This window comes from Sorex araneus, chromosome 7, assembly GCF_027595985.1.
Source record: "Sorex araneus isolate mSorAra2 chromosome 7, mSorAra2.pri, whole genome shotgun sequence".
Taxonomy (NCBI): domain Eukaryota; kingdom Metazoa; phylum Chordata; class Mammalia; order Eulipotyphla; family Soricidae; genus Sorex; species Sorex araneus.
Window position 1 is genome coordinate 43,085,864 of NC_073308.1, and position 26,866 is coordinate 43,112,729.

The following is a 26,866-nucleotide window of genomic DNA, read 5'->3' on the forward strand; positions in this document are numbered from 1 at the left end:
GGCAGGGGGCAGTGTCGTCCCAAAAGTAACGGCAGCCCCGCCCCTCCCGCTCTTATTATAGCACAATAATATATGGAAATTTTATTGAAAACTTCACTTGAAAAAATAAAATTCCAGATATTCGGGTGAGACACAAACCCACTGCTGTTGCTTTGAGGCCTGTGAATCAATCTGACGAGCGGGTAGCAGGCTACTCACACGAGCAGCCGCAGACAAATGCGGACGCCTGTTTCCTAGGGAACCTAGCAGACGACACCTGACCCAAGAGACAGGAGCGGGCTAGGTAGCCCATGGGGTGCTGTCAGCAGGGCTGGGGAGTCCTTGAAGTAGAAAGGCACCGGGGTGAGGGGGAGGGTCCCCAGGATGGCTGCTGTGGAGGTAGATGTGACCCTGGCCGGGTCTGTGGGGCCAGGACCTCGAGGGAGCTGACCGCAGGCCCACCGGAGGCAGCCAGCCTGTTCTCGCCCTGGCCAGGACATACTCTGGCTGTTTCCTTGGGGCTCGGGGCCGCAAGAGGGCAGGCTCCCACCCCGCCCGGCCGGCTGGCGTGTGTCCCAGGAGTCCGCCCGAGCCGGCGTGCGCTCAGTCATCAGCCACAATGGAGAGGGCTCTGAGCTCGCTCAGTTTGGCTTCGTTCTCCCGTTCCCGCTGCTCGTCCGAGTGGCCGGGCTGGTCGAGCTGCTGGGTCAGGTCTCCGAAAATCTTGTGCATTTCCGAGTAGTAGACGACCTGGAGGGGAGGCAGGAGGTGTGCGCAGGCCCACACACAGCGCAGGGGCACGCTGCCCTCCCCCCACCCCCTTCGCTCGGCTTTGCTGTTGCACCGGTTCCTGGCAGGGGAGAATCGGCACGAAGCCACCCGGGCACATCTCTGTGCAGGGCAGCAGGAGGCGAGCGGGGTCGGGGTGACGTGGGACGCCAGCACGCGGCCTCCAGTGTACTGGGCAGCTGGGCCCAAGGCTGCGGGCGGGGGGTGGGGGGGACTCTGCCCAGGCAGGCTTCGTCCCAGCTCGGAGGCGGCAGAGGCTTCTGTGCCGGGGCCGGGCCCCTGTGGGAAGAGCGAGCCGCCAGCAGCGAGCCTGGCTTGGCCCAGGGTTGCTTGGAGCCAGCGCCGGAGGCTTTCCGACGGGAGGAGGCGCCACTGCCACCTCAGTGCCCACTGTATGACCGATGCAAGGGCCCACGCTATTCGAACCCGACTGCAGAAGAAACGCCAAGAAGCTTGACGCCTTGACCCAGGATGCCGGGCTGAGTTCCGGGCTTGGTGGTGGGGCTGCTTCGGCTGACAGCCTCGGGGTCCCACGGCCAGAGCTCCAGCGGGCTCCCGGGGAGCTGTCAGCTCGGGAGGGGCGCCCCCTCCCCCAGTGGTGCCAAGCGGCTGCGCGAGGCTGAGTCACCGGGAATGCTCACTTCTCCAGTGACTAATGGCAGCAGCCGCCGCAGGAGGGGGAGGCTGGAGCTGGGGCGGCGGTAAACAGCCCCGGCCTCCCTGCTGCCTGGTTACGGGGCATCCCTGGCCCCCGGACTGCTGCAGCCCGTGGACACCGGGAGCTTCCTCTCGTGCAGAAGCTGGGGGGTTGGGGGCAGGGGCAGGGACAGGGCTGCCGCGAGGCTCACGGGAGGGGAGCGGCAGCGGGGAGGGCGCCCTCCCGGGCCCCAGCCTCCAGGGTGGGCCGTCATGTGCTCTGTGCTCAGAGGGGATGCTACAGTGACAACGGCCACTGGAGGGGGCCAGCTGGGCAGGCCAGCGCAGGAGGCCGGTGTGGCCACCACAGGCTGCTCATGGCTTGGACTATGGGGAGCCGGGGTGGGCTGGGAGCTTGATCTAGACCGTGCTGTGTGCTCCCTCCTCAGCCACAGAAACACGGGGCCACCCCCCGCCCCAACCTGTCCCCCTATGGAAAGAAAGGACTAGTCAGTGGGAAGGACAGGGGTGCGAGGCTTCTGGTGGGAAGCCGCCCAGCCCGTCACCGCCCGGCACCACCCTGCAGTCCCCAGAGCAGTGGGAACAGGGAGGGACAGGGCCAACTCCCCCAGCCTGCCCCGACCCCCCCGACAAGGGACCCGGCCCCACCTGCGCTCGGATCAGGGCCTCGAAGCTGGGCTGGAAGTAGTCGAGCCGGCTGCTGTAGAACCGCGGCATCTCGTCCAGGAGCTGCTTGTTCTTCGCCTCAAAGTCGTCCCGCACGGGCCGGAGCTCTTCTCGGGCCTGGAGAGGGGCAGCCCGGGGGGTGCGGCCAGTGTAGTGCCACACCGGGATGGCCACACCCGGCCCGGGGCTGCCCCCGGGGGGAGGGGCTACCTGGTGCAGCTTGGCCAGCACGGGCCCCGTCTTCTCCTTCTCCTCGTACTTCTCCACCTTGGCCTGCAGCCGCCGGTAGTCCTGCAGGGCCTGCTCGCGCCGCTTCACGGCCATGTGGAGGCTGGGGAAGACGCTGCCGAACCTGCGGGGTGGGTGGGCCGTGCGCTGCTCGCCACACACCAGGGCTGGTGACATCCCCCACCCTCTACCCCGGCACCAGCACAGGCTGAACCTACCCACCACGTGGCAGTGCCTGGGGAGAAGCAAGCAGCAAGGTGGTCGTGCCGGTCCCGTGGGCCTGGACCCCTGCCCCTGGGTCTAGCCCAAACCTCTTCTGGCGGTGCCGGGGGTAGAACCCAGGGCCTCACGCACATGCCACAGGAGCTGCACCAGTGAGCTATGACCCCCCGGCCCCCGCCTCCACATTAAAAAATAGTTTGTTTTTTTTAAAATCTTTTTTAAAAATTAAAATATACTGAAGCCAGAGAGCCGACACGACTTAACTAGGGTTGCAGTTCCGCAGGGACAGGAATGGTATCCCCAACCTCTGCCGGGACCTCGGCAGCCCCTTGGGAGGCCGCGCTAGGGACAGGCACAGCCAGCTGCTCCCTGCCTGGCACAGCCCGGCGCCACCTTTGCAAGGAGGGGACAGACCCCAGCACCCCCCCCACAGCACAGCACCCACTCCCAGGGGCAGGTGTGAGGAAGGGCAGCGGTGTCTCTGGGACTTGGGCCATCCTGCCCAGGGAAGGGCCATGCCACCTGCCACCCAGGGCAGCACTGTGCCAGCAGCTGCTCCCGGCCCAGGCCTGGAGCACTGTCTCTCGCACCCTGAGCTGCCAACAGCATCCGAGCAGCCAGCCCAAGTGGGTGGAGCCAGCCTGGAGCACTGGCAGGGCCCTCTCATGCCACCAGGGCCAGGTGCTCCCGGGAGCACGTCCTTGGGAGTGGGACCTCGACATTTCTTGAGCCCCATCAGCACAGAGTACCCATGGCACCCCGAGTCCTCTCCTGGAGGACGAAGACCAGCCCACTCGAGGCTTTAGTGCCCCGTGCAGGGGGCCTGGATGCAAGGACGGCCTCCCGCGGGGCAGCCCCCTAAAGCCAGCCCTCTGGGCCACGGGGTCCAGCTGCTCTCAGCTATTAGCGCACTAAAGGGATGAGCCCTCCCTGACTTCTGGGGACTGTCACACAGCACTGCTCTGCTGGGAGTCAGGCCAGCTCGGGGTGGGGGGGCCCGGCCATCTCCAGGACACATGGCCTGGGGGGGCCTGAACCCCGAGCCAGGGGAGCAGCTGCTCTGTGGGGTCCTGGCTGCCCAGCTGAGCCCAGTCCCTTCCTGAGGCCGTGGCAGCAGCTGAGATGCATGTGGTTCCCGTGGCAGGTGCAGCCGGGCCGAGGCGATCATACCCCACCCCCAAGGCCCGGGCAGACTGGCACTGCCCTGGGAAGAGACAGTGGCTGCTGGGTGACCCGGGACCTGGGCGAGACAGGCCGGAAGGAGGCAGCGAGCAGCAGTAGGGGTGAGGGCCCCATGACGGGGAGTGGGAATGCGGGGGTGCCTTCCCCTGCCGTCGAGAGGAAGCAGAGGCACAGCCCAGGCCGACCTGTTTCGCGCCCAGACCTCCGATGAGAACCAGCTGTCCCTCTGACAGTCACTCTCTCGAGAGCACCCCCAGTCACGCCCTCGCCAGGACCCCCAGCCATGTCCTCGCCAGGACCCCCAGTCATACCCTCGCCAGCACCCATAGTCACTCCCTCGCCAGCACCCCCAGTCACTCCCTCGCCAGCACCCCCCAGTCACTCCCTCGCCAGCACCCCAGTCACCCCTCTCCAGCACCCCCGGTCACTCCCTCGCCAGCACCCCCAGTCACACCGCCAGCACCCCAGTCACTCCCTCGACAGCACCCCCAGTCACACCCTTGCCAACACCCCAGTCACTCCCTCGACAGCACCCCCAGTCACACCCTTGCCAACACCCCAGTCACTCCCTCGACAGCACCCCAGTCACTCCCTCACCAGCACCCCAGTCATGCCCTCTCCAGCACCCCAGTCACTCTTCACCAGCACCCCAGTCACTCCCTTGCCAACACCCCCAGTCACGCCCTCTCCAGCACCCCCAGTCACTCCCTCGCCAGCACCCCCAGTCACTCCCTTGCCAACACCCCCAGTCACTCCCTCGCCAGCACCCCCAGTCACTCCCTCTCCAGCACCCCCAGTCACTCCCTCTCCAGCACCCCCAGTCACTCCCACACCAGCACCCCAGTCACTCCCTCGCCAGCACCCCCAGTCACTCCCTCGCCAGCACCCCAGTCACTCCTCACCAGCACCCCCAGTCACTCCCTCGCCAGCACCCCAATCACGCCCACACCAGCACCCCCAGTCACTCCCTCGCCAGCACCCCAATCACGCCCACACCAGCACCCCATCAAGTCAGGAGGCCCCGCCAGTCCACCTGCCAGAGACAAGCCAGTTCACCAAGGACCTCCCGAGGGGAAGGGACCCGTGTCAGGCTTGCTCATATCAAGGCGGGGAAACTGAGGGCGCAGGCGAGGGCAGTCCACTCTGCGGAGGCTGACGGAGGAGCGGGGAGAGGCCTGCAGGGGGAGAGGCTGGGTCCCGCCCGGCGGGAGGGCAGTGTGCGTCTCCCGGGTGGGTTTGGTTTCGGGGTCACTCCTAGAGATGCTGAGGATGGAGCAGCTTCAGCCCTACTCAGTGGCCCCCGTGGCCTTGGCACTGCTGGGCAGTGGCACCGCACGCGTGTGAGCGTGGCTGTGACGTCATGCCTGGGGCTCCGGGACACGCGGCTTCGCCCCTAGCCCCTGGCTCGGGAGCACGGCTCAGCAGCAGCTTGAGGCCCGCAGCCCCCAGCGGGGGACAGAGGCAGGAGGGGTGGGGTGGCCGGGCCCCGGGGTGGAGGTGGGGATGCGCCTCGTGCCCTAGCCCGGCACCCCCTGGGCTCAGGACCAAAGTCTGTTACCCGGCCTCGAAGAAGGGGCAGCAGGCAAGGCGGGCCCAGGGAGCCCCTGGGCCCCACGTCTCCCCCGGGGGCGAGGCGGCAGCTGGGGGAGCGGGCCGGCTGGGAGGTGGGCTGCAGCAGCCCGCCCGGTGGGGAATGCCTGCCATTCGTCAGCCTGTGCCCACACAGCCGGGATCTTCCACCCACCAGGAAAGGGAAATTGAAAGCATCCCCCTCCGACATGGGAACAGGCCCGAGTCCGGGATTAGAGGCCGGGCCCCCTGGGGAAGGCCGGGGGCGGCAGGGGGCCATGTGGAGATGTTCTTCATCAGAGGACAGGAAAGCTGCCGTTTCCTGCTTCCGGTGCTGGGGTCCCCGGGAGCGGCGCTCCTGGAGCGAGGAGGCCGCCACGGTGCCGGGCGGCCGGGGTCGGACACGGCCTGTTGGCCGCCGGGCCCAGGGCAGGCGGCCAGCGGGGCTCGCGCAGAGGTCAGCGGATCCGCTGCGGAGATGGGGCCGCCCCCTCTGCCACACGCCCCCCTTCCTGGCAGGTGGTGGGCTGCCCGCGGTGGGAAGCGCTGGGGCTCCTCTCCACTTGGCGGCAGGAGCCACGCATCAGATTTCAAGGCTGCCTCGCTGGTTGTGAAATCGAGACAGAAGTCGGCAACCCAGCGCTGAGCGGGTGTGCCAGGCCGAGCCCTGCGAGCCGTGGGTGGCGGTCCCTGGGACCCCGGGTCCTTCCGCCCACCCCAGCCCCCTGCCCCGGAGACGGTGCAGGAAGCTCGGCAGTGGAGCGGGCCCGTGCGCCTTGCCCGGGGCAGGTGGGGGAGATGCCCCTCTCCTTACTGCACCAGGCTTGGACCCCCACCAGGATGGCACCCCCCCCCCGAGTTTTCCTCACCCCCCCCCCCGTCTTGAGAACTGAACAGGGAATGAGGGGCCGGAGGGTCGGAGCGTGGCCCCTGCCTGCCTCTCAGGGCCGCGTCCGGCCCTCATCAGCGGCCAGCACCAGGCCAGCGCAGGGACCACCAAGAAGAGTAATAAAGTGCAGCTGCGGGCGCGGCTGCCGAGGTCACGGCCTGCGGGAGAGGCCGGGAAGGAGATGAAGGGGCTCCCGCCCACCTCCTCAGGGACGCGGGGATCGGCCCTCTGATCGCCGACCAGAGCCCGCCCGACTTCAAGGAGTCACCCAGCATTTTTGACCCCGACAGATCATGAGTTAGGGGCCTCCCTGGACAGGACCCCACGGCTACACGGTGGGGATGAGAGGCGTCTGGGCCGGGAGGGCTGGCCAGAGCCCCGAGGTCTGACTCACCCACACCTACCTTCTCTGGGGGGGAGGAACGGAGGAAAAGGGGTGCAGGGACCACCACAGAAGGGCTGGGGCATCCCATGGCCAGTCACCGGAACCCTTGGACAGTGGGGGGCTGGGTGCCGGGCGTGGCCTGCCTGGGCCCAGAGACGAGTCACTGGCATGCCTGCGGGGTTTCCCGTCACCCAGGCAACTCTGGGGACAGGCTGCTAGGAAGGGGCTCTGGCCGCCACGTGGCCAGCTGACCTTCCCTGCCAGGAAGGACGACTCCAGTGCCTAAAGCTGCCCTCACAGCGCCCCGTACTCACTTTTTCAAGGGTTCGATCACTGTCTTTTGAATCTGGTTCACCTGCCAAAAGGAAAACCCAATATCATACTGGGTACAGGGTGGGGGTGGGGGGCACCAAAGTCTTCCTAAAAAGGGGAGGGAGACCCCGAGTTCCTAGGGAGAGAAAGGAGACCTGTCGGGGGATGCCGAGAGCAGGACAGGGACCGCTCAGGGCCAGTGCTCACCCAGCAGCCACCGCCCGCCCAGGCCGAGAATGGCCGAGCTGGTGAGGAGGGGAGTCTCCTGGGGCCTAACTGGAGGAAGCCTGAGGGCCGGTGGCAGGAAAGGGCTTGGGGGCTGGTCCTGCCCGGGACCCCACACGGCGCTCCCCACTGGTCAGAGGCACGACCCAGGAAGGCCAAGGCCCCAGTCACCTTCTCCTGGTTGAAGGCGTCCATCCGCTTCATGGCGGTGTCCAGCGCCGTCACCATGCTCAGGAAGTCCTGGTCTTGCTCACAGAGGGGATTGGAGAGCAAGTCCAAGGATATCTTCACAGCGGACTTGGACATGGCTGCAGAAGTCAAGGCTCGGCCAGTTGGCAAAGGGACGGGCCTGAAGGTCCGCTCAGCACCCGCTGCCCTCCCTCGGCCCCGAGCCTGCGCCAGGGCGCCCCCACCCAGGGCCACGGGCCACTGAAGCAAAAGAGAATCCTTGTCACCGAGAGAGTAACAAGACGCCAGTCCTCTCCCGACCTGCTGGGCTCCAAGGAACTCTTTCAGAGCAGCTTTACCTGTCACAGTGACTCTAAATTCCGGGTTCCAACAGAACCCATCTGGGAGGAAAGCTGTGCTATATACAGATTTGGTTCTAAGGATTTTAATTAAGGTCGGAATCTGGAAAACGTGCTTTAAAACTCTCCAGGTGGGGGCTGGAGCGATAGCACAGCGGGTAGGGCGTTTGCCTTGCACGCAGCTGACCCGGGTTCAATTCCCAGCATCCCATATGGTCCCCTGAGCACCGCCAGGAGTAATTCCTGAGTGCAGAGCCAGGAGGAACCCCTGGGCATTGTCAGGTGTGACCCAAAAAGCCAAAAAAAAAAAAAACAAACAAACAACTCCAAAGAAACAACTCTCCAGGTGTGTGTGTGGGGGGGTGGAGCGATAGTACAGCAGGTAGGGCATTTGCCTTGCATGTGGCTGACCCGGGTCAATACCCAGCACCCCATACGGTCCCCCGAATCCTCAGGAGTGATCCCTGAGCTCAGAGATGGAGTAAGCCTTGAGCATAGCTGGGTGTGACCCAAAAAAACAACCCCTCCTCTCCAAAAAAGCCCCCAAAAACAAAATCAAAAGCCCTAGCTAGCCAGGCAGCTAGAAAGTGAAGGTCTCAGAGTGGGCAGCTGGTGGGGCAAGGACTGAGCGGCTCTGCAGGGTGCCGCCAAGACCCCGCCTGGCTTTGCTATCTGCGGCTGTTTTCTGTCGGAACCACTCTCTCCACCCCAGACTACCCTGAAGAACCGGTGTGGCTGTGCTCCAAGAGGACCTCATGGACATGCAGTGGCCGACGGGGCAAGGCGGGGTCTAGCCCAAGCACTGCCCATGTGAATGACCCCCAGCTCCAGGAAGCACTTCAGACTTGTTCCCCCTGGACTCTGAGACCACAGACACCAGGGAACACGCATGGCCCTTCTCATCTCTCTGCCTCTCCTCTACACTTCTGCATGCAAATATGGAGACCTGAGAACTTTTTCATTATTTGATTTAAAAAAACTGGCGGGGGGGGTGGGGAGTAGGTGTCATACCCAGAGATGCTCAGGGGTTACTCCTGGCTCTGCAATTATTCCTGGCTGTGCTTAGGAACCACATGGGATGCTGGGGATCGAACCCAAGTCAGCTGCATGCAAGGCAAGCACTTTAACTGCCATACTATCTCTCCAGGCCCAGAACTTACTTTCTTAATTTTACTTTTGGACAGTGCTCAGGGGCTACTCCAGTCTAAGTGCTCAGGGGTCACTCCTGGGGATGACGGGGAGGCCATGTGGTGCCAAGGGACCATGTAGATGCACAGACTGACACTAGGCCTCTTGCTTGCAAAGCATGTGCTCAGCTTGGGATTTTTGGGAGGGGGAAGGGAGAGGGTAAGGGACACACTGCGCAGTGCTCAGGGCTTACTCCTGACTCTGCATTCAAAGATCACTCTTGGCAGGGTTTGGGGGACCTCATGGGGTGCTGGGGATCGAGCTGGGCCAGGGCATGGGAAGCAAAGGTCGCCCCCGCCCGCCCCCCGACCCTGTCCTAGCGTGGGGGCCTCTCACTTACGTTTGTTGAGCTCTCCCTGGCCTGTGACCTGAAAACTCACACAGATCTAGAACTCCCAAGCTGCCAAGATCTACATCCTGGCTCTGCCAGGGACCGCACACACCCACTTCTTGTTTAAGCCTCAAACCACCCAGAAACATTTGGGATGGATGTAGTTTGTTTTTGCTTTTTTGGGAGCCCACGCCTGGTGGCACTCCAGGTATGGTTCGGGGAGGATCATGCAGTGCTGGGCTTGAACCCAGGACTCCTGCACGCAGTGCACGGATGCCAGCCGTGTGGAGTCTCTTTCAGCTCAGGATCCGCTGCAGAGATGGGGTAAGTGAGGCCCTGAAGACTGAGCTCATACCCGTCACTGGGTACTATTCTCCTGGTGGGCCAGCAGAGCTGGTGGGTGCTCCTGTCAAAGGTGCTCTCTGCTACTTCCTTTCCCTCTGCAAGTGCCTGGTGTAGTCAGACGCCCTGTGCCAGAAGCTGGGAGTCACAGGGCAGCTATGTGGCAGGACACAGACCTGGAGGCAGCTGTGGTCCTGTGTGTGTGTGTGTGTGTGTGTGTGTGTGTGCGCGCGCGTGCACGCACAGGTCTAAACTGTCCACAGCAAAACACCGGAGGGGCCCCGCCTGCGCACGATGCCCGTACCAGCTTCAGCATCTCAGAGGAAACACATTCTGAATGTCCTTTCACTGTTTCCTGTCACATATTAAAGACACTACCAGTTGTAAGATGCATTTATCTTTCTGACGCCACGAAGGTTTTGTTGGAAGCCAGAAGGCTGTGACACGGCGGACGAGCCCACGGAATGGGGCCCAATGCCCTGCTCCCTGCCGAGGGGGCTGAGGCCACCCACTCTGCATGAGGCGTGAGCTGAGCTCCCCTCCAGGAGCAGAAGGAACAGAAGCCCAGAGACACCCCCAGCCCCTCCGCCAGCCGGCAGCACCCAGGGGACACTGGCTGGGCTTTCCCGAGACTTCGGGGCCACTGTGGGGTCACCCAGCAAAGGGGAAGAGCAATGGGAGCAGGCTGGAGGTATAAACTCAGAAACACTCTTTAAACTCTGTGAAGTGACTCTCTCACTGAGGAGCACACATGACATGTCACTGATTACAGAAGGGTCACGGAGATGGTGCCAGAGTGATAGAACAGTGGGGCGGGCGCTAGCCTTGCACGCAGCTGACCTGGGTTCAATTCCCCAGCATCCCATATGGTCCCCTGGGCACCACCAGGAGTAATTCCTGAGTGCAGAGCCAGGAGGATCCCCTATGCATCGCTGAGTGTGACACTCCCCACGCTCTCCCACCAAAAAAGGGTCAGGAAGAGCACAGTTAAAAGTAAGAATCCTGGACCAGTCACAGGGCTCAGTGGTAAAGCTCATGCCTTGCATTCACGATGTTCTGGATTTGCTACATGATGAAAAAAAAAATCTGGAAATACACTAGAAACATTTCTTCTTGGGGGCTAGTGATAGCACATCGGGGAGGGCATTTGCCTTGCATGTGGCCAACCCGGGTTCAATCCCCAGCATCCCATATGGTCCCTGGAGTGCCACCAGGAGAAATTCCTGAGTGCAGAGTAACCCCAGAGCATCGCTGGGTGTGGCCCCTCCCAAATCAACTCGCCACCAAACCCTGAAATCTTTCTTCAGTTACATTTTTTGGTGGCAATGGTGGGGTGGGGACTTGGGCCACACCCAAAAGTGTTCAGAGCTTATTCCTGGCTCTGTGCTCAGGGATCACTCCTGGCAGTGCTCAGGGGACCACATGAGGAGCTGGGGATCGAACTGGTTATCAGCGGTGTGCAAGACAAGTGCCCTGCCCCCTGTGCCAACTCTCGGCCCCTCTGACAGGGCAGAAGCACCCTGAAATCGCAGAGTAGGGGGCACAGAGGGGGAGACTTTCTTTCCACTGCCGCTGGACGGTGCTGGGCCGGCACCCCTGGCCCTGATGCAGTCCTGACAGGCCCTGGGGCTGCGCCTGTGGCGGTGGGCCTGGGGCGGGTCTAAGCACAGGCACCGAGACAGTGCTCCAGGCCCAGGCAGCTCCCAGGCAATTCCGCCGCACGGGAAGTGGTGATGTGACCTCAAGCCACTTCCCGGGGACATGTGTCAGCCACCTACACAGGGTACTCACTTCACAGCCAGTCCAGTCCTCAGGTGATGAGCAGATGAGCTCTGTCCAACCTGGGCAAGGCTAGTGGCAATGGTGTGTCAGTTGTGTGGGTGTGTGGGTGTGTGCGTGTGCGCATGCGTGCATGCGTGCGTCTGTGTATGTCCGTGTGCTGGCACTTACCCAGGTCAGCGTCGGTGCTCTTTTTCATGTCTTTCTGGAGCCTCTTGGTTTGTTCTTCCAGCCTGCAAGGCAGGGCGCGTGCCTGAGAACCTGGCATTGCCAAGCTGCTTTTAAAAATGTGCCCACTCTGACACCAGGCTGCCTGGCAGAAGTGGAACAGGGGCGTGGGGAGGGGCAGATGGGGAGGTTCCCTCTGGGACAAAGGGACACGACTAGCCCTACATGAAGTCAGACACCCGGGCTACGCACTGACGATGGCCACCCAGTCACAGGTCAGGGCAGCTTCTGGTCTCCAGCCCTCCGTCGGGGGGCTGTGGAGCTGCAAGCCCACCCCGGGGAGTGTGGTGGGGGCAGGGAATGGGGGACGGTGGAGTGGCAGAGGGCCCTGCCCTTCTCACCCCACCCCTCCCTCTGGGGTGTGCTACTCACTGCTGGAGTTTTCCATACTCTCTCTCAAAGTCTCTCTCCACCTGCAACCCAAGAGATCAGTCAGTCATCGGGGAAGTGACAGCCCGTCGGAAAAAGCCTGGCAGCCTGCGAGGTCGCTCCAAGCCCCAGCCCTGCAGAACTGCACGCTGTCCGGTTGGTACAGGCAGCGGCAGCTCGTTAGCGACACACTAGCCCTGTGTGCCCAAGTTAATTAGGGTGAAGGGTGCCCCTCCCAGCTGGGCCCACTGGGCGGGCGCCAGCTCCACTCCTGCGTGCAGTGAGGCGCTGAGCGGGGCTCCCCAGCGCACCTCCCTGGCAAGTGCCCGAACGCCGCCATGGAAACCTCTGGGGAGGAGGGGTGTGTGCGTGCGTGTGTGCGTGTGTGTGCATGCATGTGTGTGTGTGTAGGGAGGCACTCTGGACGTGGTGGTGGCGGGCACCAGCTCTGCCACCTGGCAGCTCTGAGGCTGGTCACCAGCTCCCTGAGGCCCCCTGCGCGGGTCTCGAGTGGGCCCAAGGCCATGCTGCTGAGCTCTGCGTGGGGAGGGCCTGTCGCTTCCCCGCTGCTGGCTAGAGAGGAGCTTCTCTGAGCCCCTGCGGGTGGGAATCCCGAGGGGAGCTGAGGGTGAGGCAGTCACAGGCACCTCGCCTGTCTGAACTTCCCAGTGCAAAGACGGTGAGGCCCCGGGGCAAGGGACACCCGCCCGTCCTTTTCCAGAGTGCTTCCCCCTAAGGGGCGGGGTGCTGGCCCTCACTGTACCCAGGGGTCACCAGACATGGGTATAGTGACCTGCCCGGGGCTGGGATTTAGCCTGGCTCCAGCTGGGAGAGAAGAGGGTCTTCCTGGCTGCGGCCCTGAGAGGCCTGGCCCGGATGGCCCCTCAGTCTTGCTGCGGGCTGAAGGTCAGGTCATGTCCCCTGGTCACCAACACGCACACCCGTCAGAGGTGGACACTACACTCAACTTCCTGCAGCTGCACGACTCCACTCAGGCTAACTCAGTGTGGTGACGGGCGCAGACCAGTATTCAGGCCGACGTGGCTGCACAGAGGGGAAGGAAGGCCAGAAACGGGGTAGGGAGGGCCAGTCAGCGGCAAACCACGGGCAGGCTCACGGCACTGGGCGCAGGGGTGGCAGGGAGCAGCCTGGGTGCCACGCTTGCACTGCTCAGGGCTGTTTTCTGGTGTGGCCACAAACGCCTCCCCCAAACAACCACCTCAACCACCTCCTCTCAGCCCCTCCCCTTTCAGCCACCTCCTCATGCCCTGACCCTCTCAGCCACCTCCTCTCAGCCCGACCCCCAGCGAGCGCCTTATGAGTGCAAGACACTCTGCCAGGCCCTCCTGTCGTGTCAGCTCCTCGTGGGGCAGGACGAACAAACCCCATAACAATGAGGGTGCTCTGGCAGGAGACCCCACTTCACTGGTGGCCTGGGGGGAAGATACATCCGTCTCCCCAGCTGGGAGCCACCGAGCCTTCATCACTCCCATGGCAGGAATGAAGATTTTTCTACCTCACAATCATGGCACCTGGCACGAAACTGTGGCATGAAATCCACCACAGGGTGGGGGGTGTCCGGTCTCCTATCGACAACCCTCTTTCCTCTCCGCAAGACACTCTTCCCCACCCAGGACCCAACACCATCATCACCTCCTTCCTTCCGTGCCCCCCAAGCTGTTCTTAGGAGAAAAGCTGAACAGGGCGCCCATTAAAAGCTCTCGGGGAGGGGGAGGCCTTGGAGTGGGGCAGAAATCGCGTCTCGGCCTGAAGGACGCCTGGGAGTGGGGCTCTCTGTCTCAGAGCCGGGGCCTTGTCCTTCACATTTGCAATGAATTGCTGGTGCAGCCCTTTCCCCAGCAGTGCCAGAAGCTCGACGGGCCCGACAGCAATGGATGCCGTGAGCCTCTGGAGGGTCCCCGTGATGAGAGTCAGTGGAGGTGGGGGGAGGTCTCGCACGCTGAGGATTCTCCCAGCACTGTGTGGACCCCAGATGCCAGCAGGGGTGGCCCTCGTGGCCCTCAACGCTGCCGGGAGTGGCTCCCCCACAGCAGTGCGCTGAGCTCCTGACCCCTGCTGCAGTACTGACCTCTCCCTGGGCCTCAGTTCCTGGCCTCGGCCATGGGCTCAGGCCCACAGCCTCTCCCCAAGTCCGTGTGAGGAGGGCGGTCCACAGAGCAGGGCGCCTGGCCGGGGCCGGGCCTGCCGTTTCCCTCCTGTGCTGGGGACATGCACGGCACTCCTCTCAGAGGGCAGCTCAGGCCGGCCGGGGCTAGGAGCTGGCTCTGTTCGGGGTCTGCCCCCGGCGTGGCTCACACTGTGAACACCAAGTGGGGCCCTTCCGCATTAGGGCCTTTATTCCCGAACAGATGAAATGAGCGTGCAGGAAGCTCTGGGCCCCGCTGAGGATCCGGCCCCGGCGGGCGGGCAGGCGGGCGGCTGGGGGACCGCAGGGGAGGGTGCGCCGGGCCGGGAGCGGTGGCCGGGCTGCCCGCCTTGCGCAAGGCCCACGTGCGGCTGTGTGTGGGATGCCGGCGAGCACCTGGTCTCCCACCGGGGCTGCCGGGACTTGCACAGACGAGGGTGCAGGTTTCCAGCGGGCTGCGCTGCTGGCGGCCCCGTGCGCTCACAGTGGCAGCGGGGCAGGGGCTGAGGGTGCGAGCGTGCTCCTCTCACCTCAGGCCCCGAGTCGGCGCCCCGACAGGGGCCAGCCTTCTGGGAGCCACCTGTGGGCCGTTGGGCAGCTGCTGGGCTGGAGGGGGACGTCCTCCATGGGGGCGGGTCCCGGGGGAGCACTGCCAGGTCCCAGCCCCTCAGAGGCACCCACGAGTCTCCTTCCCAGGCACGTCCCTGCGGAGGGCCGGAGTCCAGGAGAGGAAGATCTAAGGGTTTGGAGGCCTGGTGCCTCTGCCAAAGGGCCGCTGGACCCCAGTCAGCAATGCAAGTGCAAACACATGTGCGGGCCTGGCGCAGGGTCGGGGTGGGCTGGGCCGGGCCGGGCCGGTGGGTCAGGCAGCACAGCTGACTCGCCAGCTCCCGGTGTGGTGGAAGGGGGCAGGCCCCGTGTTTGTGGAGTGAACACGGTCGGAGTTTCCACCCCACCTGACTCTTGTGGTGAAGTGAGGCAGGAGAGCACAGGCAGGGCCGGGGCCTGACCCGGGCCAGGCTAAGGGAGACCTGAGCAGGGCAGAGGGAGGCTGTGCCTCCTGGGAAGCCCTCTGCAGAGGTGGCGGCCCTTCCTAGTGGAGTGCCAGCCGGGGGAGGGTCCCCCCTCCCCGTGGATGCAAAGCTCTTCCGAGTGGGGCTCACGGTGGCTGGCCGCCTGGCTGGCTCTGCGTCTGGGCGTGCACATGCCGACCCACCACCCCGGTCCAAGGGCTTCTGAGAGCGCCACACCCCGGGGTTCAGAGCTTCTCACCACACCCCAGTGCTCCTGCTTCTGCGCAATGGGGGGCAGGAGGGGACTGAGCAAAGGGAGTGTGGTTGGGAGTGGGGGGAGCCTCTGTCCTCCCACTCCCATTTCAACGGGCAGCTCCTGCCGAGAACATGGCGTGGATGCCCCGGCCTGGGCCGTGAAGGACCCTGTGCGAGTAACTTGGGTGCAGGAAAGCATGGGAGACGCACAATGCCTCCTTTGTGATGACAGGCGGGGGCCCCGGGCCAAACCCTCCTGAAACTCCCTGCAGATAACATGAGCATTTCTTCCCATGACAGGGGTGCCCTGACTTCCAGTAACCCTGGCAGCCACCTCTGCTCCCCTCCCTGAAGGTGCCTGGGCAAGACGTGCGGCATGCGTCACGGGTGCTGGGGCAGCTGGCAGCACGGCTCTGGCCCGGTGCGGGATGCGACTCGGCGGAGGAGGCTGGTCTCGCTGGAGCTACCCGGGGCCCTGGGGAGCAGAGGGAGCCAAGCGCTGGATTCCACACTGTGGCTGGGCTGAGTCCTGGTGAGAGATCAAAGGCCCAGCCGGCCATTTCACCGAGCTGCCCGGGCCGGGCCGAGTCCTGGGGGGTTTATAACCAGGGTCAATTGGATCCGCTCACTTCCGAGAACGCAGCGTCTGCGCCCGAGCGAGGGACTCCCGCGGGACTCGCCTTTCATCAGCGACACGAACACCAGTGTCACCCGCATGGGAGAAACTCAGGCTCAGGGCGGGTGAGAGAGACAGGAGGGGGACCCGGTCCACGAAGGATTCCCATGCTGCACGGGAAGAAGGGGTCCAGGTCCCCAGAGGGCCTCCACGGGCACTCAGGGTTTGCTCGGCTCGTGCCTCCGTGCTCCCTGCGGGGAGGCCTGAGATTAGTCACTCCCCAGATTAAAAGACTCAGAGATGTCTCTGTCAACAACCTCTGGCATGGGAGCTGGAAAGAACGATTCTAGCTGATACTTTCTCGACCGAGAACAAAGGCCATTTTGATCAAAGTTTTGGGGTGTGGGGCTGGGAAGGCTTGCCGGTTGGTGGAGTGAGTCTGGGGAATAAAGGACCCTGCTCAAAACCACTTCCCTTTTAGAGCCGCCGGGATTAAGCTCTGGAGATTCAAAGCCACACCTTCCCACTTCCTGGAGCGGCCAGGGCCCAAAATACGGCCGCCCGCCTGGACACACTTAGGCCGAGAGCCTCGCAGATGGTCAGCCTCTGCATGGGAGGTAAATGCTATGTCTGACTGTGGCCTCCGCTTGAGCACGGGAGGGCTCCTCAAACGCGCCCATTTCCTTTCAGTGACCTAACTGGACTTCCCAGAGACAGAGCCATCGGGCAGATGTGTGGAGTGTCCTGCCAAACTGAAGCAGCAACTTCCCTGCAGCTCTGAGCCCTGAGCCAAGGAGGGCTGAGGTGAAGAAGACACGGAGCATGGTCAGGGCTCGAATGACGAGGTTCCCCCGCCAGCCCAGTGGGCGGGGCTTCGAGGCGGTGTCCCCGTGAGAGACATCTGCCAGTACGGCTCCATGTTAAATAAGTGCCTTGCTCAGATGGGAGGGTGAGACGGTGGAAGAGGCCTTTCCTTACTAGAACCCCGAAACTATGACACACAGTAACGGAGAGAAAGCAGAACAAAGAGACTGAAATCTGACTTGCATTCTCCAGTGCTGAGGGTGTGAGGTGTTTGTAAATCTTAGAAAGTTGCCATGACTGCTGGGGCCTTGATTTCTACAGTAGGAAAAATGGGGAGGCTGGATCGATGACCTCTTAAAAGCAGCCAGCACTAGCTTCCACTGGGAGATGAAGCGGCGACGACGCTGCTGAGCAGGGCTTCGGACGGTGCCTCACCACCCGCCTGCTGTGTAATCCTTGGATTGCAGGGACAGAGACCTGGACTCTGGAGCTTTCTGCTCCTTTCCACAGCTGGGAGGCCGAGGAAGAAGGGCCTGAGACATGTCCTTGGTAGGGGTCCAGATTGCGGGACTCTCTCAGGAGAGCGCAGGCTGCCACAACAGTTCCCAGGGTGTGATTTCACGTCTACTCGGCCTTGCAATCCGCCTAACAGGGAGTGAAATGAGCCCAAAAGCATTCCCAGAGAAGAGGACCTAGGAGGGTCTGTGTGAGGGCCTGTGTCTAGAGTGACATACCAGGAGCCATGAAACCCAATTCTGCCCCCTCGCCCCACGACAGTGAGTCAAAGCCCCAGTGAAGCAAAGGCCACGAGTGACGGAGCTGGGCCTCAGAAGGACAGAATGGGACACTCACTGTTTTGGGGACGATCTGTTTCTTGGGCTGCCCAATCTTGAAAGGTATCCTGCGAAAGAAAGAGGAAAGTGAGAAGAGATGGGGTCGGTCACGGCCTGAAAGAACTGAGGTGCGGGTCCTCAAGCACAGCAGGGCAAAGAGGACGGGGAGCCGCTCACCCCAGAGCTCTAGGCCCACTCACCCAGGCCCCAGCAGCCAGGCCCGGTGCAGGGGAATGAGGCTCCCACTGGCCCTGTGCCCCCTCTGTCCTCCCGCATCTTCCCCACAAAGCCCACACTTCAGATGCACCGCAAAGGTGAAGGCAGCAATGGGAAGCTATGGTCGGGACCTGTGACCCTAAACCTTGCTGAGTCTGAAGTGACCCGCTCACCTGGATGGCAACATCGTGGAAAACCTGCATTTAAAAACCACCATGTGACACCCATATCCCACAGCCATCACCATTTAAGCTCATCCACCAGCCCAGCTTTACAAATTCGTGTAAAGAGATCAGCAAGCTGTGAAAAGCCATGGGTAGCCTGGTCTCCCTCCCAACAGAGAACTCGGGTGTCTTTGGAAGGAGGCGGGCCGAGTCCCCAAACTGCCAAAGCCCCCCACCCCCCGCCCAGAGATGCCACCATGCTAATGGCCCAACCCCACCTTCTCACAACTAAGCTCTGCAGAGACACCGAAATGCTGAAAATTCCAGGTACATTGGTCTTCAGGCTGGGAACTCTGGGGTCTTTTCAGAGTGAGGGCAGGCAGCCTACCCCTGGGCCCCTGTACCTTTGGAGGCCCTTGTAGCCACGCCCACATCCCACAGCCGCCAGCATATAAGCTTCCTGCCCAGTTAAATATTCTGCGGTTTCTGGTGCATGTGGCCGCAAATGCAGCACCTCCAAATTCCATAACACTGACAAGCTAGTCAATAAGATGGGAAAGTAACTCGGAAGCCGGCCAAGCTCAGTAAACAAATACATTAACACAGAGGGCTCAACAGGAATGAACAGTGGAGTAAACCCTCACACAGGGATTTAAAGACCCCCATGGAGAGATATAACAATTTTCACAAATATTCTTTTACTGAAGCATTTTTTTTTTATCCACTAGCTGTAGCAGGCAATATAAAATAAATTATTTTGTAATCTCCTCAGGGGGCAGGCTTGGGGGTGGCTGGGAAAATGGGACAATGGCGGAGGGAAGGTCACACTGGTGGTGGGATTGGCGTTGGGATATTGAACACCTGTAACAAATGTACCATCAACCACTTTGTAAACCACAGGATTTAAATAAAGGGAGGGGGGAGCCACCAGGAAGGGGCCGGAGTACCTGCGCTAAGAGTGCGGCGGCAAGTTGAGTCTGATCCCTGGTACCAGAGATGCACATGAACTTCAGTGCAGGAGATCACAGTTTGAGAACAACGCATGTGGGCCCCCGTGAGCACAGCAACATCCCTCCGCCAAGAAACACTGGGGCGAGGACAGCAGCAAAGGTGGGGGCGGGGGGGGGGGAGAGAGCACCACGGGAGCCACCTGTTGTTTGTATTAGGAGCTTCGCAACCTGTCTGCTGTGGACAACTGAATCCAAGGTTTCTTGGATAGCAGATAAGAGATGACGCATTGAGGGTCATTTAGGGCCAGTCGGGCTGGGGTATTTCCCAGGAAAGCAGACAGAAACTGAATGTGGCTGCCTGGGGAAGAATGTGGAGTCCAGCCCAATTTCCCAGGAAGCTCTGCACTCAGTTTCCCACGTGCCATGGGGAAGCCTGGGGCCCAAGGAAGGAAAGCTGAGAGCCAGGACTCACCTGCGCACTCACTCCAGCCCGAAACCTCCCGGGGTTTCAGAACCTCCCCAGGGGCACAGGAGGGCGGGAGTCCCCAGCTCCGGGCTAGAGAGTGAGGACTTGGAACCAGAGGGCTCCTGGGGAAGCAGGAGGGAGTCAAGTCCCCCAAGTGGGGAGAGGGCAGAGTTGGGAGTGTCCGGAGGGTACAGACGGCCACTCTCACACCCTCCTTTCAGGCTCCAACCCTCAGCCAGATGCACCCCTCCACCCCCAAAGCCCAAGGTTCCTCTTGGCCCCAACTGACCAACACTGTTGCTAAACCCAATGGTATAATTAACCACCGATAATAACCCCAGACAACGAACCAACCAGTTGAGACGATGGGCCGGCCTGAGTCACAGGGGTTTAAATTTAATTTCTGGAGGACATCCTGTTTATTGTTCACCAAGGCCCATAATTTGGGAGCATTAACCCTTTGGGGGTTGGCTGATTCACGTGGCTTCTGTAAACAAATAATCTCTAGCCATATAATTACCAGGGGGAGAAAGGTAAGCTGTGGAAGTGAAAAGAAAAGAAAAACGAAATGGCCCTTTCTCAGGCCTAGGGAGGAAGGGTTTATAGGGAGGATGAGCTCCACGGCCTCCGCCCGCCCCGTAGGTCCCCCAGTCACTTTCCCCCAAATCAGGGACTGGAGCTGACACAATGGTTTTAGATAGTGAGCAGTTTGCCCTCAAGGACCATTTTGGTGATGCAGCAAACGAGTTGCTGGTGGCTCTGTAAGGTTCACGGTGCCATACTGCAGCACTACAAGCTGTCGATCAGGACTCAGCACACTGGGTCTCTGCCTCGGACTCCGCGATTCAAGCAAATCCTCACCTCACTGGAGCTCCGTTTCTGGTCAGTCGATTGTGGCTTTCCCCGTGTCCAGGGTTGAATCAACCCAGGGCGTCACGTGTGCAAGGCCAGGCCTCTACTGCTGGGCCACATTCCCGGTCCCAGAACTCCGAGTCGAAGGCTGTAAGACACAGGGTGGGAACAGGAGGTTCCCCCTGCCGGCCAAGAACAGGACCTCTAGAAGGCAGCTCCAGCCCAAGTCCACTGGGAGCAGGATGGGGACTCTAGAGGATCCTGAGTGGTCTTCAGAATGATTCTAACTTGGAGTCGAGTACTACAGACAAGGTACCAAAAAATCAGGAATGTAGATTCCATTATTCATGGTGCCACAGCCTCTCTCAAAATCTTAATTTAGAAGCACAGTATTTTTAGAACAGCAAGTTACCATAGAAATTTTCCAGTTCCACCCTCTCAAGCTGTAGAAGAGAAGCAGAACAGAGTGGTTCAGTGACCAGCCCAGGGTCATTCAGAACGAGGATACTCAGGCCTGCTGGCTCCCATCTACCTTCTCTCTCGGGCACCATTTTCACATGACCTTGCTCTGTGGATTTCAAGGAACTGGAAAAAAAAAAAGTTTTGCCACCGATATCGTCGTCTGGTGATATTACATTTGATCACCAGAATAAAATGTCTAGCATGAAACGCGATGGGACTTTGGAGATTTCATTATCTTTAAGAGACTGGGCTTGAAGGGAGGCACTCTCGGGAGAAGGCGGCGTGGGGCGGGTGTTCGAGAAAATGGAAGGTCACACGTCCTGGGCAGAGGCCCAGCTCGCCCTCCCTATTCTTCCACCGCAGGCACTGACCAGCCCAGCCAACTTGACTTCACTGTCCTGCTGATTTTTCAACTTGCCTCTGCAAAAGCCATCTTAACAAAATCTTTTGGGAAAGTACCTTAAGAAATCTTTCAACTAAAAAAAAAATTTTTTTTTTAAATTAGATGGACTCATTTTGAGTAAATACATTTATTTATTTAGATTTACTTGAGGAAAGGTTGGGACTATACCCAGTGGTGTTTGGGGCCTGACCTAACAGTGCCCTGGGGACCATGTGGTGGCAGGGATGGAACTGGGGCCATGCAGGGCAAGTGCTCTAACCCCTGTGCTTTCTCTCTCTGGCCTCCTGCAAAGATTTCGGTCTATAGCTCAACTCTGAAGGTAGTGCCTGGCTCCTCACAGGCAGTTTGTCTCCCTTAGTAGCATCGTGTATTAGTGAAGGTGCAGCTATTGCAATTAACGAACCAATCGACACTGCCTAGTCAAGTCTACACTCAGTGGACTTTGGTTCAGGGGCAAAAGCACCTTCCTCATACACAGGTGGCCCCGACTTTAATTCCCAGTGCTGCCCACGTGTACTGAGTCGGTCCCAGAAGCTGCCAGAGAGCACAGGACCTCCAGGCACTGCAGCCAGTGTGCGACTACAGCAGGTGACACCACACGGAACCGTGAACGAGAACAGCCGTTTAGAGTGTGACCACGTGTGAGCATTGAGCAGACGTGTCAGTAGCACAGTGAGCCGGGGCAGGGCCACAATCAGCATGAGTAAACTCCAGGCAGCAGAAACGCGGAGGCCGGGGTTTGAGCATCACAAGCACATGCATGATGCCCGATCTTCACATCAGAGGGAAGAGGAAAAATATTTCAAAAAAAAAAAATTAAGCCTATATGTATTCAGAGTTCCTCAGCTTCTCCCTAACGTCCTTTTCCGGTCCAAGATCTTGCCCAGGTCAGCACATTCCATTAGCACATTAATTGTCACTGGGCTCCCATTAGGTTTCTTCAGCTTGAGTTTCTCATGCGCCCTTGCTTCGGATGACCTTGACCATTTTAAGGAAGTCGGTCAAGATTTGTCTTTCATATAGATTCTCATGACTCACGGGGCTGCAGGTTTGGGAAGAGGTCAAGGGCCTTTCTTCCCACTGTGTACTTAGGAGATGAGTGCCCAGCAGCAGTAACACGGAGCTTCCCTACGTCTGACTGCGGGTGTGGATCAGCCTTGATCCCTTGGGAGAGGCTCCCAGTTTCCTCTTTAGGAGGTCACTGGGACAGCCTCCACTTGGAGTGAGGAAATCTACTCCAGCTCCGGAGTATGAAATACCAGAATTTAATAGACTGTTCAGACTTCTTCTACATGGAAGAGTTTCTATTAATCCCAATGTGAATATACTGATCTTTTTTTTTTTTTTTTTTGCTTTTTGGGTCACACCTGGCTCTGCACAGGGGTTACTCCTGGCTCTGCACTCAGGAATTACCCCTGGCGGTGCTCAGGGGACCATATGGGATGCTGGGATTCGAACCCGGGTTGGCCGAGTGCAAGGCAAACGCCTTACCTGCTGTGCTATTGCTCCAGCCCATGAATATACTGATCTTATACTTCAGGTTATAATCCAGTTATTTTCTATCTTTCTTTTTTTTTTTGGCGTCACACCCAGCAATGTACAGGGGTTACTCCTGGTTCATGCACTCAGGAATTACTCCTGGCGGTGCTCGGGGGACCATATGGGATGCTGGGAATTGAACGTGGGTGGGCTGTGTGCAAGGCAAACGCCCTACCCACTGTGCTATTGCTCCAGCCCCTGAATTACTTTATTTTGCTGTTCTGACTCTTCCAGCTTTGGCCACCAGAAGCTCTCTGGGTTGGCTCCTGTTAGGACAACCCACAGCAGTGAGTTTGCAGTTTATTTTGTATTTCCTCACTTTTGGGAGTCACAAGAAAAAAAAGATTTCCCTGTCCAAGTATTGGTGGAGAATCTTTTAAAGTCAATATTTGAGGTGTCGCTGTAAGGAGCAAGGGAATAGACAGTATAGAACAACGATAAATCCGTGGCCTTGGATCACAAAATTTATCAACAAACAGCGGGGGATGAGAATGAAGGTCAGACCAGAGGTGACATAAGGACAGTGTGTGGAGGGTCATGGGCACACCAGTCATGGAGGGGTGCGTCATTCTGCACATCAATGCTATAAACAAGCTATAGTTTAAAGATGAACTATTAGATTAGGAAAGAAGAAAACATTCTAGAAGGAAGCACTACATGGGGCCAGGGGCCTAGATGAAAATGGACATTAAGTGAGCTGTCAGAGAAAATGGTTGGTATCTTGTGTGGATTCTGTCATCACGTTGCTCATCGATTTGCTCGAGCAGGCACCAGTAACGTCTCTCATTGTGAGACTTATTGTTACTGTTTTTGGCATATCCAATACACCACAGGTAGCTTGCCAGGCTCTGCCGTGCGGGCGCAATACTCTCGGTAGCTTGTCGGGCTCTCCGAGAGGGGCGGAGGAGTCGAACATGGGTCAGCCACATGAAAGGCGAACGCCCAACCCGCTGTGCTATTGCTCCAGCCCATCTTGTGTATATGCAGAATTTAATAATTTTCCTGTGGGGGGAGGGTGTTGGACCACACCTGGAGTTGGTCAGAGCTTACTCCTGGCTCTGAGCTCAGGGATCATTCCTGCTCAGGGCGGGAGGTGGGGAGGTTCTCAATGAGATCCTGGGAACTGAACCTGGGTTGTCTATGTGTAAGGCAAGCACCTTACGGGCAGTACTATCTCTCTGGCCTTTGTTATGTAAAAAAAATAATACACTGGGAGTGGGTCTCGAGTTGGAATGCTGGATGCCTGAAACTGTTATCACCAGCCTTCTGAATCACGGCAAAGCCTAAATAAAGAATAATAACATAATAACACCAGCACGGGGACAGCTCACACCAGACCGGGGTTTTCCGGGACGAGGAGGCTGAGGCACCAGGCAGAGGATCCCTCCTTGCCGAATCAGAGCTGTTCTGGGCTCGCCCTCTGCTTATCTCCTTCAAAATGTTTGTGATTTATTTAGCACTTTAAATTATTCTACCTTTTATCACAAATTAGCTTATTTCTTTAAAAGCATTAAGTTAAAAAAAATGCTCATCAGAGAAAACTTGAGAACAGAGAAGAGAATAAAACTAAAATAACACGCAGCCTTATACCTAAAAGATATCCAAAGTTAACTCTGTTTTGGTGTTAATTATATATTTTTTTAAATCTGCAGGAAGAAAACCAACTGAAGCAAACATGCCAACTGTTAGTAGTGGTTAATTCTGGGTGGTGAGAATAAATGTTTTCTTTTTCGCACTTTCCATAGTTTTCAAATAAGCTATAAAAATCCCCTTTTTTATTTGACTACAAAAATAATAAGCTGATTAGTGGCAAAAAAAAATACCCAAAAAACATGGAGAAACATAAAGGACAATTACACACAAAAAAATAAACAACAATGCCTCACATTCCAGTGTGTCTATGTGTATACAAGTATACATACATAAATATTTACATCACTTTTTAAAATAAAAAAAAATCATGATATTTTTATGCGAATGGTTTTGCAATCAGCTTGACTTTTAAGCGCTACCTTAGTATCTCCATGTACTTCTGTGTCACTAATTCTTTTCTTGCAACCCTTACTGGTGATTTCAATTGTTTCAAATACTTTGCTATTATAAACAAAAATTGGGTAGCTAAGCCTTTGCTCACTGCAAGGATTAGTCATGGATTCTGAGAATTAGGATTGTTGGGTCAAAGGACATATACACGTTCAAGCCTTTGATACATTCTGGCAAATTGTCCCAGAGGCAGATTGAAAGAGTTTACATTTTTAAAAAGCTTAAAATAGTTTATATTTCCCCACCCACCCTTGGGGCTGTCTATCTGTTTTTTCTCCTGGCTGGGCTCTGGATTCTCCCTCTCTGTAGAAGGGACATACAACCAGTACGAAGGCAAATCTTGTTCTTTTTTTTTTTTTTTTTTCCCTTTTTGGGTCACATCCAACGATGCACAGGGGTTACTCCTGGCTCATGCATTCAGGAATTACTCCTGGCGATGCTTGGGTGACCATATGGGATGCTGGGAATCGAACTCGGGTTGGCTGCGTGCAAGGCAAGCTCCTTACTCGCTGTGTTATTTCTCCAGCCCCAAATCTTGTTCTTTTATGATTTCTTTTTTCCGTGTTATTGCTCCCTCCACACTAACATATGAAATTTCACCTACTTATTTTTCTACTTTTTTGATATCCTTTTATTAATCTGTTTTGCTTTTTATCAAAGCTACACATATTTTCTTTTGGTTTTGGGTCACAACCAGCGGTGCTCAGGATTTACCCCTGGCTCTGGAGGGACTCGGGACCATAATGGGTGCCCGGGACTGAACCCCAGGGTGGCCGTGTGCAAGGCAAGCGCCGTACCCACTGTACTATTACTCCTGCCCAAAGTTACACATATTTTAATAAGGCAACAAGGCTGTTCTGAGCCTCTGTCTCATTCACTTGAGAAATGCCTTTTCAGTTCTGCTTTGGGAGTGAACTTGAGGTGGAGGGAGCATAAGCAAAGCCAATACCTTTACTTCTTGAAATAAAACATCTGTCTTGCTACTTCTTGACTTATGTTTAGGTATCAGCTTTTTGACTTTTTATTCCAGAAGAGGAACATTAAACAATACAAATAAAAAGGCTCCAGGTCTTCACCCTGGTAACACTGAGACCTGGCCTTCAACTCTGCTTCTCTGTACCCACTGCAGTTCGGTCAATGCAACACTAAACAGGGTCTTAGACGAAGAATGTGATTTGCTTCCCTTCTGTACACGGCCACCAGCGGGCTGTCCAGCCTCTGAGGGACCCCAAGCCAACCACCCCACAATGTCCACCACCCTCAAAGCCAAAGTGTAGAATGAAATTCAGTCTCAGAGGAACCTCAAGTCAACTGTGCACACTTGCTTGCACACACGTGCACACACATATACAAGTACACACCTCATCACGACACCCACCACTAAGCCCAAAGTCCTAAGTTGTGGGAAAAACACAAGACTAGTAACACTGCCAATATTTGGGCTTTGCCTAAGTCTAAAATGAATCTTCACTTCTTTCATTCACTGAGTTTTCTACGGACCGATCTCTAACTTAATCTCAGCTGTCTCTAGCTGCTCCTGATGCATTCATTCATTTTCTTCACCATTCCAGCATATTCTTGTCTCTGGCAGTATTCCCTGCTGGATGCTTTGATCTGCCCCAGCCTGCCTGGGTGCCACCATCCTAAGGGTGGTCCACAGCTGCTCCCAGCTCTCCTTCCAGCATCTTCACAAATTCCTGGGATCTCTTTCCTAGATGTTCCCCACCCCTCCACCACCACCCCTGGATTCCATGTCTTTCTCTTTCTTGGTTTACTCTTCAAAAGGGTAGAGAAAAAGTGTGTGAGTGAGATGATTTTTGCGACTGTGCACAATTAAAATCCTTTTTTATTCTACTCTCACGCTAGTTTCCTGGATATAGGATCCTCAGCTGGATGTGATTTCTTTCAGAATTTTAAAGGCATCTGCTTCACTGGCTTCTAATTTCCAACTTTGCTGTAGTCATGAAAACTATCTAAAGTCTACAACTGCCACCCCAGCCTATAACCTGTTTATTCTTTACACAGCCTTCTAGGACTATATATTCACTCCTGGTAACATAAAATTGCATACGGGTTTTCCTGTGGGTAGATTTTCATCCATGGGTTGGGATGCTCACAAACTCTTTTAATCTGGCATAGGATATTCTTTAGTTCTAGGATTAAAAATAACATTGTTGGGCAGGGCGATGGTATAAGGGTTAAGACACTTGCCTTGCATGTGGTTAACCCAAGTTCAA

General features: G+C 57.9%; 1 protein-coding gene across 2 annotated transcripts in view; it reads right to left on the reverse strand.

Annotated features, from left to right (window-relative positions):
- Window positions 1-66: 66 nt before the first annotated feature.
- The window catches only part of BIN3 (bridging integrator 3), a 48,988-nt gene continuing 22,188 nt past the window's right edge, over window positions 67-26,866 (reverse strand). The window contains exons 2-10 of one of the 2 annotated variants that reach the window (XM_055144468.1): window positions 20,192-20,330; window positions 17,554-17,602; window positions 11,871-11,911; window positions 11,442-11,503; window positions 7,275-7,411; window positions 6,881-6,921; window positions 2,302-2,443; window positions 2,074-2,208; window positions 67-729 (exon numbers count right to left, since the gene is read on the reverse strand). In XM_055144468.1, coding sequence (XP_055000443.1) covers window positions 583-729; window positions 2,074-2,208; window positions 2,302-2,443; window positions 6,881-6,921; window positions 7,275-7,411; window positions 11,442-11,469 — 630 coding nt within the window. In that variant the 5' untranslated portion in view covers window positions 11,470-11,503; window positions 11,871-11,911; window positions 17,554-17,602; window positions 20,192-20,330 and the 3' untranslated portion in view covers window positions 67-582. The remainder of the gene's footprint in view (window positions 730-2,073; window positions 2,209-2,301; window positions 2,444-6,880; window positions 6,922-7,274; window positions 7,412-11,441; window positions 11,504-11,870; window positions 11,912-17,553; window positions 17,603-20,191; window positions 20,331-26,866) is intronic. The other variant, XM_004610104.2, reaches the window with a different exon arrangement.